Here is a 14403-nt window from a genome sequence, read left to right as displayed (position 1 = left end):
GAATGCAGAGGTCAGGAGTAAGAGGTCAGAAGTAAATAATGGACAGAGTGCAGAGGTCAGAAGTAAATAATGGACAGAGTGCAGAGGTCAGAAGTAAATAATGGACAGAGTGCAGAGGTCAGAAGTTAATAATGGACAGAGTGCAGTGGTCAGGAGTATGTGATGCATGGAGAGCAGAGGTGGGAAGTAATGGACAGAATGCAGAGGTCAGAAGTAAGTAATGGAGTGCAGAGGTCAGGAGTACGTGATGCATGAAGAGCTGAGGTCGGAAGTAATGGACAGAGTGCAGAGGTCAGAAGTAGGGTTGCACCGATACCGACACTAGTATCGGTATCGGTGCCGATACTGAACATTTGCACGAGTACTTGCAAATGCTCCGATGCTTGACCTGATACCTGAACAGTCAGGGATGATCGGTGTGGCAGTGGGGGGAGTTACAAGCACCGATCTTCCTGTATAGATTTCAATAAAGCAGCTGACAGCCACTTCTCCTCCTCTCCCCTGCGGCTTTCAGCAGCTTTATTGAAATCTATACAGGAAGATCGGTGCTTGTAAATCCCCCCACTGCCACACCGATCATCCCTGACTGTCCCGTGTCCTACTCCGTATACTCCTTCATGCTCCACCGGTCCCCCTCTCTGTGCTCCTCCAGTCCCCCTCTGTGCCCTCCATGCTCCTCCAGTCCCCCTCTGTCCTCCTCCGGTCTCCCCCCGTCCTGGATCTGTCAGGATGGAGAGCGGAGGAAGGAGCCATAAAATCTGTCATTTACTGGCTCCTTCCTTTTCTGAATGCACAGAGGTAGTGATCACTAACTGTACATTCATAACTGAAGCATCGTAAACTGTGTTTATGATGTCTCAGTTTATGAATGGAGAGGAGCCTCTGTCTTCTGTCCATTCATCTTCCATGCACCTGAGGCTGCAGAGAAAGGGACTGGGGAATCTCTGTCCTCAGTCCCTTTACCTGTCTCAAAGGGGAGATGTCAAGGGTCTGTTTAGACCCCTGATATCTCACCAAAGCTACCCCCCAACAGGACTGATAAAAAAAAGAAAAGAAAATTGTAATAAATATTTAAAAGTTAAAAATTGTAAAAAAAATTAAAAATTGAATAAAAAAAAAAAAAAAAAACACTGACACAGTCTGCCCCCCCCCCAAAAAAAAGGAAAGCATTGTAAAAAAAATGTATATATATAAAGTTGTAAAAAATCATTAAAAAAATAAATTGTAAAAAATAATTAAAAAAAAAATAAAATTGTAAAAAATAATAAAAAAAAAAAATTTGCAAAAAATAATAAAATAAAAACTACTGACACAGTCCACATCTTATCAGTGCCACCTGTCTCATGACATAAAAAAGTGGTATCGGTGCAACCTTAGTCAGAAGTAACGTACAGACTAAGTAACCAGAAGCCGGGAATAGAAAGTCGGCCCACCACATGAGTATTTCCGCACTATTAGTTACAGAGGCCAGCAGCATTGTTTTGAGGCAGCCGAAGCACCTGCACAATGTAATCTTTACACTGATGGGGACATGCCCTTTCCCAGGGACAGACCCTTCAAAACGGGGACTGTTTCCAGGAAATGGGGACAAATGGCAACCTTACTGTGCTGTGACATGGAACCAGCCCTCTGTGCTGAATTGCTTGACAGTTGTCTGAACTATGCATACCACCAAACTTCTGTGCTCTACTGTATATCTAAACCTCTGTGTTGTATCCTCCTACCCAGGCTACTGTTCTGCACTACAGACTAATGAAACTTTAGTGCTGCTCCGTGTCTCTCCGTGTCTCTCATTAGACTTCAGTTAAGTTTGACACCAGCCAGTAAAAATTGCAATACTCAGCATGCAATTACACCTCTGACCCCGACTTTCAGCTTCTGCAAAAAATGTTACTTGGCATTCACAGTTTCCTCGTTCGGCCAGAACAGTCTATGCAGCAAAGTACCACCAAATCCATATGTTGTTCATACATTCAAAGTTGGAATGACACAGGGTGGATTTGATTTAAATTAACTCGATTTAAATCATAATTTTTAAAGAGCAACTGTCATCTCTGTGAGATGAGCTCCTCCTCTGACCCGCTGTTGACACACCGACAGTCCCATTCACTTTAATGGAACGGCTGGTGATGCTGCAGTGACACAACATACAAGGTGAGGGACATGGAGGCAGCAGGTGAGTGGATGCCCGCTAACAGGCGCTGCCATGATGGATCTGAAATGACAGGTACTCTTTTAATGTAAGGACTTATTCTTGCTGGTAGTTAGAATCTTTAATATTTGCAAACAAAATGAAGGTTTCCTATTTAAAATAATACACTGTCAGGTTAGTAAAACAGCGATATCAGAACCGATTCAATCATACAGTTTGTAGTGTACATAGATTTGCAAAACAATGGGATAAAGGAATATTCCTGAACTTTGATTTATCTCATGGTTACTGTGATATTGTGTGAATGCATCAATGCAGTGCATGTTATCTTAGCTCACAGAGCTTGAATTCATTGAATGAGTTTACCAAAAATGTAATTACAGTAAAACCTTGGACTGCGAGCATAATTCGTTCCGGAAACATGCTTGTAATCCAAAGCACTCTTATATCAAAGCAAATTTCCCCATAAGAAATAATGGAAACTCAGAGGATTCATTCCACAACCATTTATGTATTATTAATTATTTAGAGGTCTTTCAGTTTATAGTCCATATAAAAAGATTATAGCAATGTAATAGGTTGTGTAACCATAAAATGTCCATCCACAAATGGAATCCTCCACAAGGGGATTAGAAGCAAAATCCAGCAGGAGCTACAGAGTATAAAAGAGAAGAGAGGCACCTCTAAGTGTAGCAATATGGTTACATTTAATGAAGGTCCAACATTTAGCAACTCACATGGTTGACGATTAAAAAAGGGCACATCTAAGTATGCAGGCATCCGGGGTAAAAGCTGTCCACATAGACCATCCCCCTCACCGCCGGCTCTCACCGCTGTCAGTCTCCAATCATGACCGAGAAGTCTACCCTGCAGTAGAGTGACCGGAAAGCGAGGCATGGAGCGCAGCGTGGAAGAGATGACATCGATGTCGATACGGAGGACGGTCTATGTGGACAGCTTTGCTCCAGATGCCTGTTTTTAATCATCAACCATGTGAGTTGCTAAATGTTGTACCTTCATTAAATGTAACCATATTGCTACACTTAGAGGCGCCTCTCTTCTCTTTTATACTCAGCTGTGACATGACGCTACTTGTATATCAAGACATCGCTTGTATATCAAGTTAAAATGTATTAAAAAATTTTGCTCTCAAACCAAGCTTTTACTGTATTGCAGAATATACAGCCTCATGCTATATAACTAAGCTCCATTTCATGCTGAATAATAAACAAAATTATTAATGTATCTTAAATAGAAAACTATTTTTGGATATATTTTTACTCCAAAAGCATTTTATTAAAATAAATTTGATAAAAATTTTAAAAATCTGATTTTTAAAAAAATGTTTTTTTTTTAAATCGATTTTTATCCACCCTGGAATGACAACACAGTATAATGATTACATTTATTTTATGAATATTTTGTATAAAGTTTGTTTAATGTAAAGCCCTGTATTTGATCTGATAACACTTTTCAGCTTGAGTTATTACCATTGCTTGATGGGACTGGCATTTATGGCTGTTGTAAACATATATAGTAATTGCACTGGCAGTGGTGGAATCTGTAATTATGCAATTAGGAAAATGATTTTATAACCTGAATTTGTAAGGAGACTTTCTATCAAACTGCTCAAAGGAAACCTACATAGAAAGGTACATGAGGGCTGCCAATACTGGCCTCCTTGTTAAAATTCCAGGTGTCTGGCTGTCATGCTGATCCTCTGGCTTCAAAACATTGCCAGTCAATGATGCCATACAAGTATATGAGGCTGTTTAAGAGTTCATTTGTTAAAAAAAGATGGCAGCTGGCAATAAAAACCAAACAGAGTTTCTAATTCCTCCCTGCTCTTTCCAAAGCTGTAATATTATAGCTGCAGCTATAAGGGGACCTTTATGTTTCCCATACTAGACAATGTAATGCTGTTGCTTTACAAGAGAATAAAAAGTCAGTATGTAGCGTCCCAAGTGCTATCCATCCCCTCTGATCCAGTGCCACCTGAGATTCTTGGCCAAGTTCTGATCAAGTCAAAAATTTCAAGTGCTGAATTGTGGGGAGACATAGAGTATGATGATACCTGTTCTCAATACCCAGATATATCAGAATTTCTTGGTCATTGATTTGTGCAGCTCGGGGTGTATGCGAAAAGTGTTTTTTGGTCCCACTTGTAAATGATCCTGTTGCTCTGCCTATAAGGGGCCAAGTACAGATTAGCAAAGAGACTTTCACTTTGTGGAGGGTGCTGGTGGTGGGGGTGAAGGGGGTAAAACTGGTCAGCTAAGAAAATTCAATGGAGCAGTATAGGGAGTTTTTCTCAAACAAACAAAAGGATTTACTATAAATGTCTGGTGTGGGCTGGAGACTGCACTGACTTGATAAGTACCTAGTCATTGGTAGGTGGCCGCGTAGGCAGTGAGGAAGAAATCACTTTCAGTGGGTTGAGCCCAACGATGAATTGTGATGGTGAACCCCCTTAGGGGCTTGGGCTGCTACATTTCTGATATCAACCGTGTGGTCATTTCAGCAAGAAGACTTGGGGGAGAAGGAAGGAGCGCCTGATGTCCAGAAAAATGCAACTGTTGGTCAGCTTCGGCACAACCACAAGCCACACTCTGCCTATTGGAAGTTAGGAATGTAGTAATCACTCCGGAATTTACACCCACCCATAAGTACACACTAACAGCCCTGAGAAGGGGTGAGTCTATTCCCTTGAAACATGTTGGCTTTATGTACATGTTTTACCCTTACAATGAATGTTTTGTGAACCCTTCACCAAGAGTTCAATTTTTCTGGTCACTGGTTCTTTTTCCCTCTACCTCTAGTCTTAACAGAAATGTGGCTTTCTTTCCCAAATGTTGTAGGCACAAAATAAACCTTAATATGTCTAGGATTCCATTCAAGTAGCAGGTGTGGAGGAAAGTTGAAGGACTTTCCAGCAAAAGGAGTTGACAAAATGATGGCAAGATCAAATTCCCTAATATTTTTTACAATTTTTATATGAATGTTCAGACAAAATTTCACTGGGGTATGGTCAGGTTTAGGAATTACTGTTCAGAATATTTAACTGCATTATTATTATTATTATTTTACAGGATTTATATAGTGCTGACAGTTTACGCAGCGCTTTACAACATGAGGGCAGACAGTACAAGTACAATACAATTCAATACAGGTGGAATCAGAGGGCCCTGCTCGTTAGAGCTTACAATCTAGGAGATGGCTGTAATACTCCAATCTGCTGGCAACAAGTCAAGGAACACTTCTCTACACTCCTCTAAGCAGGAGGGCTAACACATAAAGGCCTACACTGGACTGCAGCCTAACCACTTGCTGACCGACATACATATATAAACACCCCATCAGGGTTTTTACATGATCTTGGTACCATTTTTTTTTCAGGCAGTGATTGGCTGTTTTGTAAAAGTGATCCCTTTTACAGCTCTTTAAAGGGTCATTCTCTCCCCTGGTTCCTGGGGTCTCCCATTCTTCTGGGAAGCCCGGGACCTCAGTTAGCGTCCCTGTGGGACTTCTTGCCACAGAGGAGATGGAGGAGCATCTCTGTGACAAATGAACCCGGAAGCAATGAGGATTTCGTTTTCGGCTTCAGAGCTGGTACAGCCGGGCAAACAGCTAACTAAGCACAGTCTGTGCTCCACTAACTTCAATGGCAGCCTACATCATTTTTCCCTTATGACAGGTTTACTTTGTTGTAACAGTTGACCAGCTAGATTTCCCAAAACCTGGTATCAGTCCCAAATTCAAACAATAAAAATATCCACAAAAGAAAATGGGGAAAGAGGGAGGGACTTTTGGATTTACTTTTAGTTTTACTTTACAGTTGTGAAAAGTTGGAGCTCCTATGCTGATTCCTGTAAAGATTATTTTTTCCAGACCAGTGACTCAGTAGGTAGTGAACAGGAAATTAAAAGAATTCCCCTCTTAGACGGTTGTCACTGGAACAGGTGTCCTCATTGAAAAGTGTACACTACTTCTATTCTGATGCAACTGTAAAATATTAGACATTACTTTCATTACTTACTTTTTCTATCTATCTATCTATCTATCTATCTATCTATCTATCTATCTATCTATCTATCTATCTATCTATCTATCTATCTATCTATCTATCAGTTTTTTTTTAAAAAGTGTGTATTTTACCTGAAATTGGCAAAGTAAGAGGTTCTCTTGATAGTAGTCCCACAAAAAGTCTATACTTGCCTATTATTTTCATTATGAAATATAACATCTATCTTTTTTCTACTTTTTTCACCAACAAGCCTCAGGTAAAACTAATAAAATTTAGCTCATTTTAATGGAAATGTCAGAGTGAGATGTATATTGCTGTACGGTCATCTTTCCCAAGTGCTTTGTGCATGACGTCCCTGGAAATATTTTATGTTCCCTTCAAAGAAGATAATTTGGTGTGCCTATTTCTTCAGCTTTCAAGAAACTTAATGTACAAGTTATGCCCCGTACACACGAGCGGATTTTCCATCAGAAAAATCTTGGATGGTTTTTTCCAACGGAATTCCACTCAAGCTTGGCTTGCATACACACGGTCACACAAAAGTTTGCTGAACTTTCGACCGTCAAGAACGCGGTGACGTACAACACTACAACGAGCCAAGAAAATGAAGTTCAATGCTTCCGAGCATGCGCCGAATTGTTTCCGAGCATGCGTAGGAATTTTGCGCGTCAGAATTGCTACAGACGATCAGAATTTCTGATCGGAACTTTTTCCGACCGAAAAATTGAGAACCTGCTCTGTCTTTTGCTGGCTGGAATTCTGCCAGCAAAAGTCCGATGAAGCATACACACGGTCGCAATTTCCAACCAAAAGCTCTCATCGTTCTTTTGCTGGCCGAATTTCCAATCATGTGTACGCGGCATGAGATTTTTTTTTGGGGGGGGATAGAATGGTAGTAGAACCCCTGTTAGATTTCTATTGCATTTTGTGTGCCCATTAGGGAGATTTGAGAGTGAAAATCCCACATTTTTGTCTGTCACCAGAACAGCTTACAATGAGGACACCTGTTTTGTTGAAATCCAGAGATTCCCTCACTTTGGAAGGATTTTCTTTTACTTCCAGTTTTGGCTATGGGACAGGAAGTGAAGGGAAATCTCCCCAATGGGACACAGATGGCAAAAAAAAAAAAAAAACTAACAGGGGTTGTAACCCTCCCTTACTCTATCCAAAATGAAAAAAAGTTTTGACTTTAGCTCTATTTTAAAGTTGTAGTACAATCCATCAGCCATTCAACTATCAGGACTGCTCCTGATAACGTCTGGAGAGACAAAACATGTTGGGCAGTGCAAAGTAGTGTGACGTCACCACGTGAGGCACGGACATGTGCAGTGATAAAGGAGATAGTATGTGAAGGTGACATGGTCCTTAATACAATTGTATGGATTGTTTCCTAGTGCTGGGCCGAGCACTTTCCTTGTGAGTACATTTGAATTATTTTTTTATTTTATTTTACCAATTTAGAATAATAAAGATACATGTTGTATGATATGAGCCTCTCCTCTCTGCGCTTTCCTTGATGTGGTTATTTGGAAGCATTTACGGAACCAGAAATCTCTGCCCATTGGATATCACAGTACAGTGCTGTGTGACCTTCTTATTCATAGAAGAGGTCAAATAAATGTGGCAAGTGATTTTTGTCATTGCGGTACATCTTGGACCTTCTGGAGCACTTTATTTCCCTGAATTTGGAAGCCTGTTCCCTTGTTACATAAGTGGGATGTAGGACACTGACACCGTGTACATTGCTTCTATTTGATTATTGCCATACGATTACTGTACACATTGATTGAAAATCGAACATTGTGTTCACATACAATAAAAAATTTCTAGCTCGCACCTTCGGGTTTTTTCATCTGTACAGTCGGAATCGGTTGTCGAAAGCAATGTACTAACAGAGAGTCGGCCGATCTTTCCTCTTACGGAAATTTTCGTGCGACTTTCTTATCATGTGTACGGCCCTGTATATGATACTCAACTGTAATAACAAGTGGAAACGTTTGCCTTGCAGCACTGGGGCTCTGCGTGCGATTAGGGCGAGTGACCATTTCTGTACAATTTCCCTGTGTTTTTGTTTCTTACCGGTGCCCATGTTTCCTCTCGTAATAAAAAAGAGGTAGTATCTGCTTAAAGTTACCTTGTCGGTAAGTTAAACTCAGGTTATACTCACCGGTCCTGTCTTTGCTCAGAAGAGGCGAGTATGACCTTGTCTTTTGCAGGTCCTGCTTTGTATCTAGTGCAGGGTGGGCTGAAAAAATCATTCCCTTGTTCACATCAGAAGTCCCCCCTTTCACATGAGAAGCCCCGCCACATCAAAGTCCCATCTTTTACATGAGAAGCCCCCTCCACCCCTTCACATCAGAGTCCACCTTGCACATCATAAGCTTCCCCATCACATTAGAGCCCCCCCCCCCGCATCAAAGCCCCTGCTTTCACATCAGAGGTCCTTTTCAAATCAGAAGACCCCCCATCATACCAGAGTCAGGAATCTATTCTTTTACACCAAAAGCCCCCCCTCCCAATCACACCAGAAGCCCCCCCCCCGTTACATCAGAATCCCTCCCTTTCACAAGAGAAGTCCCCCTCCCATCACATCAGCGTCCTTTATTGACATCAGAAGTGCCTCATCACATTGGAACCCCTCTTCTTCCATCAGAGCCCCCCTTTCACATCAAATCTCCCTTTTAAATCAGAATCCCCCCTAATCATATCAGAGTCCTCCCCTTCACATTAGAAGCATCCCCCATCACATTAGAGCTCCTGCTCATCCATCAGAGCCCCCCCCCCCTTTACATCAGGAGCTCCTCATCACATTAGATCATCACCTTTTCCATCAGAGCCTCAGAGCTCCCTTTCAAATCAGAATCCCCCCCCCATCACATCAGAAGCCCCACATCACAACAGAGTCCACCTTTCAAATCAGAATCCCCCCCCATCATATCAGAGTCCCCCCCCCCCCATCACATCAGAAGCCCCACATCACAACAGAGTCCACCTTTCTCTTCAGAGTTTCACCTTTCATATCAGAAGTCCTGCCATCACATCAGAGGTCTCCCTGTCTCCCTGTCATACCCATTACATCAAAAAAGAACCCACATCACACCAGAGCCCCCCCCCCTCCACATCAGCGTCCCACTTAAACATTAGAAGACCCCATCACATCAGAAACCCCCCCTTCACATAAGAGTCTCCCACTTTTACAGCAGAGTCCCCCTTCCATCAGGGTCCCCCTTCCACATCAGACCCCCCCCTTCACTTCAGAATCCCCCTTTTGTATTAGAGGCCCTTCATCACATCAGAGTTGCTGTGGACCAGGTAAAACCTTGTAGACGACCTTGGGTCATAATTTGGAGACCTCCGATCTAGTGTAATAAATTCTGACATATAACTACTATTTTGCATGTCTAAACATTTATTTGCTATTTAAATAAAATCCTTCCTTAATTATTACCTGATCTGTGTGCGTTTTATTTATTTACATCATCGTCTCTATTTAGGAAGCCGTTCCTATACTGATTTTGTGTGATGAAGCACTGAGCACGAAGAGCACCAAATGAGCAAATTATAACCCCCAATAAAGGACTGAAATAAGCCGAAATATGTCGGGTGATGGGGAGGGGGGGGGGGGGATTTTAGGGAGTTTTGGTACGGAGGGGATGCCAAGGAGAGGAGAGTATTTAGGATACAAAGATAACAGCAGTGAGATTGAACCTATATGGTCAGCATTTTTCTTCCTCCAAACAAAGGGAGTTGAGTTAATGCCAAAGAGCTAAATTTTGGTTTCATCTGACAACAGCACTTTCTCCTAATCCTTCTCTGAATCATTTAGATGTTCGTTGGCATGACCGTACATGACCGAACATGTGCCTTCTGGAGGAGGAGGACTCGCTGTGTTTGGAGGAAGAAAAATGCTGACTATGAAGTACACCATCCCTACAGTCAAGCACGGAGGTGGAAACATTATGCTTTGGGGCCGTTTCTCAGCTAAAGGTAAAGACCGACTTTGCCCTATTGAGGGCCCAATGGACGGGGCCATGTATTGTAACATTTTGGATGAGAACCTTCTTCCCTCATCCAGAACACTGAAGATGGGTTGTAGATGGGTCTTCCAGCATGATAATGACCCAAAACATACCTCCAAGGCAACAAAGGAGTGGCTCAAGTAGAAGCACCTTAAGGTCATGGAGTGGTCTAGTCAGTCTCCAGACCTTAATCCTATCGAAAATTATGGAAGGGGCTGAAACTTTGAGTTGCCAAGTGACAACCAAAAACCTTAAGGATTTAGAGAAGATCTGTAAAGAAGAGTGGAGCAAAATCCCTCCTGAGATGTGTGCAAAATGTGCGCTTGAAAACTGCCCATGAAACATCGGGTGCTTTTCAAGCGCATTTGAGGCGTTAGCAGTGCGTATTTTTTTTTTTAAGGTCACATGACTCAAACGCACCATTTTGCGGCACTTTTTAAGCGCTTTTTGTGCGCTTTTCAGGCGCTTTTGAAGCGCTACCCATTCATTTCAATGAGGCGCTTGTTTAAGCACTCCAAACATGCTTCAAAGTTGCTGCTTGCAGGACTTTTTTCACTGCACCCCGCCAGTGCACCGCCCCAGTGTGAAAACATTCATTGATATTAATGGGAAGCAGTTTTCAGGAGCTTTTCAGGTGCCTTTTTTTTTAGCGCCAAAGCACCTGCAAATCGCCTCAGTGTGAAAGGGGTCCTATAAATTGAGTTGCAGTTCAGTGAATAAAATAACATTTGGGTCATAGGGGCTTTTTCAGGATTTTTGGTTGATATTCTGTCTTTATCATTTAAAATACACCTATGATAAAATTATAGACCCTTCATTTCTCTGTAAGTGGGCAAACTTACATAATCTGCAGGGGATCAAATTATTATTTTCCCCTCTGTATACTGAATTATGTAACCTGTGACTTTCTGGCTGGTCGGGAACTAAACGTCCCAGCTTGTCTTTCAATTTACTAATTCAGGGGGCTCCAATCTTTTCAGTATGAAGGTCACATTGTATGTTAAAATCAGAACCCCCTTCACACCAGAAGTCCTCAGACACACATCAGAGTTCCTTCCCTCTTCACATCAGGGTCCCCCTTCCACATTAGATTTCCCTTTCAAATCAGAAGCCCCCCTTCACTTCAGAGTCCTCCTTTCACATCACAGCCCCCCTTCACATCAAAGCCCCCCTTCACATCAGAGCCTCCCGCCCCTTCACATCAGAGTCCCCCCTTTTACATAAGAGTAACCCTTTCACATTAGAGCCCCCCTTCACATCAGAGTTCCTCTTTCGCCTCAGCATCCTCCCCCCTTCACATCAGAGTCCCCCTTTGACATCACAACCTCCCTTCACATCAGTATCGCTCTTTCACATCAGAGTCCCCCTTTCACATTAGAGCCCCCCTTCCCCATCACATCAGTGTCGCCCTTTCACATCAGAGTCCTCCTTTCACATCAGAGTCCCTTTTCACATTAGAGCCCCCCTCGCCTTTTACATCAGAGTCCATCTTTCACATCAGTGTTGCTCTTTCACATCACAGCCCCTCATTCACATCAGAGTCCTCCCTTCACATCAGAGCCCCCCTTTAAATTCACAGCCTCCCTTCACATCAGTATCACCCTTCCACATCAGAGCCCTCCTTCACATCAGAGTCCCCCTTTCACATTAGAACCCCCCCCCCCCTTCATATCAGAGACCCCAGTACTAAGCTATAACAGAACACCTACAGATGAAAGAAAACAGATGGGAAAGCCAACCTATGGCTGAAGAACTACAAGTTCTATACATTTTCCCAGCATGGTCTGGTTGCCAGGGGCAACAACTGTAATACTGAAAGCGTTTTTGTGGCACATAGTAGAAAACTATGAACTAGGATGAATACACAAAATGACAAACCACAGTAACCCAATTCAGCCAGTCAATATTTCATTGTTCTCAGACTGCACTGTCCTGGGTAACGATGAGGACAAGCTAAACAGACCAGCCGCAATCCCAGTGCATGGCTGCCAGCAATATAAGGAATAAATATGTCAGGAGGCTGGTGCTCAGCTGTTGTATCTCAGCTCATCGTGCTCAGTGCCGTGTGACAGGTCCCAGAGTTGCTATATATATTATAATATATATTTATTTCATTTTTTTTATAGTGCCAACAAATTTCTACTGAGCTTTATAGACTACACCGACCATCTGCATCGCTCCCTGCCCCACAGGAGCTTACAATCTAACAGCCCGCCAAAGTCACACACACACACGTGCCAATTGAGGGGTGGAAGTCAATTAACCCACCAGTGTGTTTTTGGAGCATGGGATAAAACTCACGGCAAGAGAGGGAGAGCATCAAACTCCATGCAGGCAGATGATGTCAGTGTCGGGACCTGAACCCAGGACCCCAGCTCTGCAAGACAAGACAGTGCTGCGCAGACCAGGATACTTATTTAAAATATAAAAATAGAGCACAAGATTTTAGCCCAAACCTGCAGACAGGTTTACGGTACAGCTGATCAGTTTTATAACTGTTTCCAGGGACCATCCCAGGAAACTCGGGCCAGCTGCCAACGACCTGACCGGTCGTAATCCTTAGTCTTTACACCATCCTATTAAATAATCGATGTGCCGTAATAATGCGGCAACCTAAAAACAAAAATAACAAATGCAAGCAATAAAAATCAGCGGCGGTCAGGGCGTACCTGCACTACGGTGGGGTTCTCCAGAACATCCATGTGGATCTCCTGTGAGGTTGAAGGAGTCTTGGACATGTTGTTTTGGACCATTGGTGATGAAAAAGTGTCCCTCAGCTGGGGAGGCGAATGGCTGGAAATAAAGGCAGCGGGGACGGCAAGCTTTTTTTTTTTTCCTTGCAGAGAGCCCGGGTCTGGTCAAATTGCCTGATATGGTATCATGGTCCTAGGATGGCTGCTGGCTTCCCTCTGCGATCTCCGCTCATCCACTTCACTCTGCTGTGACTTGTGCTGAGAGCAGCTGCAGCTGAGCCACCTCCCCATCAGACTGAGAAGAAGAAGGAGGAGGAGGAGAGGCCAGCCTCACATCCACATTATACACATACACTGAGCTAACACTGGCTAGGGGGGGGCCACGCTGAGCCCAGGTGTCACACAGCCCCTGGCACCTGCCGCTAGCGCCCCCCCCCCCCCCCCCACATCTGTCCTCCCCTCTCCGTCACTCCTTTCTCTAGGATTGTCCTACTGTTTAGCTCTTCACAAATGTACCATGCTCTAGCAATGCTGCTTTTAGGGCCAGTTCACAGCACATGCAGTCCAGTGCGTTTTTGTTCTGCATCAAAAACGCATGGAAAGTAGGTTATATGGTTTCCAATGGCATAGTTCACACCAGTGCAGTCAGTTCCAATGCTTTTCAGTTCCAGAAAAAAAAGTAGAACATACTGCATTTTTCTGCACTGGACTGTACTGAAAACCAGTAAAATGCATCAAAAATGCACTGGAACGCATAAAAAATGCATCAAAATTGCACTGGACCCTAGTATAGTAAGGGCCAGTTCACACTAAAAAAACACACTCCAGATCTGTTCCAGATGCATTTCTGCATGCGCTTTTTTAACACATTTTTGATGCATTCCGGTGCGTTTTTGATGCGTTTCCGGATGCATTCCGGGTGCTTTTTTTTTCTTCTTTTTTCCTGTTTTTTTTTTTTTTTTTTACTATACTAGGGTCCAGTGCGTTTTTGATGTGTTTCCGGATGCATTCCAGGTGCTTTTTTTTTTCTTCTTTTTTCCTGTTTTTTTTTTTTTATTTTTTACTATACTAGGGTCCAGTGCATTTTTGACGCATTCTGATGCGTTCCTGTGCATGTTTGATGCATTTTACTGCGTTCCAGTACAGTCCAGTGCTGGTGTGAACTATGCCATTGGAAACCATATAACTTACTTGAGCTGAGTTTTTGAAGCAGAACAAAAACGCACTGGACTGCATGTGTTGTGAACTGGCCCTAAAAAAAAAAAAAAACAGGAAGGAAAAAAAACGTACCGGAACGCATCAAAAATGCGTTAAAACCATGCATCTAGATACGCACCTGGAATGGATCTGGAGTACATTTTTGTGGTGTGAACTGGCCCTTAAAGTATATCTCTAGACAAACCTTTTTTTTTTTTTTTTTTTTTTAAGCTTTGGATCGCATAAAAAAGGATTAGGTTCTCCGTCATGTTTTTGTTTCCTATACATACATAGAGAGGCACTCAATCTCCTATTATG

At 42.7% G+C, this 14403-nt stretch overlaps 1 protein-coding gene across 4 annotated transcripts in view; it reads right to left on the bottom strand.

Annotated features, from left to right (window-relative positions):
- CACNB2 (calcium voltage-gated channel auxiliary subunit beta 2) overlaps positions 1-13181 on the bottom strand; it is a 426586-nt gene extending 413405 nt beyond the window's left edge. For all 4 annotated transcript variants that reach the window (XM_073629732.1, XM_073629733.1, XM_073629737.1 and 1 more), the window contains exon 1: positions 12865-13181. In XM_073629732.1, the coding sequence (XP_073485833.1) occupies positions 12865-12948 (84 nt within the window). In that variant the 5' untranslated portion in view covers positions 12949-13181. The remainder of the gene's footprint in view (positions 1-12864) is intronic.
- Between the last annotated feature and the right edge of the window lie 1222 nt (positions 13182-14403).

The sequence above is a fragment of the Aquarana catesbeiana genome, linkage group LG05, assembly GCF_042186555.1.
Source record: "Aquarana catesbeiana isolate 2022-GZ linkage group LG05, ASM4218655v1, whole genome shotgun sequence".
Taxonomy (NCBI): domain Eukaryota; kingdom Metazoa; phylum Chordata; class Amphibia; order Anura; family Ranidae; genus Aquarana; species Aquarana catesbeiana.
This window is presented reverse-complemented; position numbering and strand designations above follow the sequence as displayed.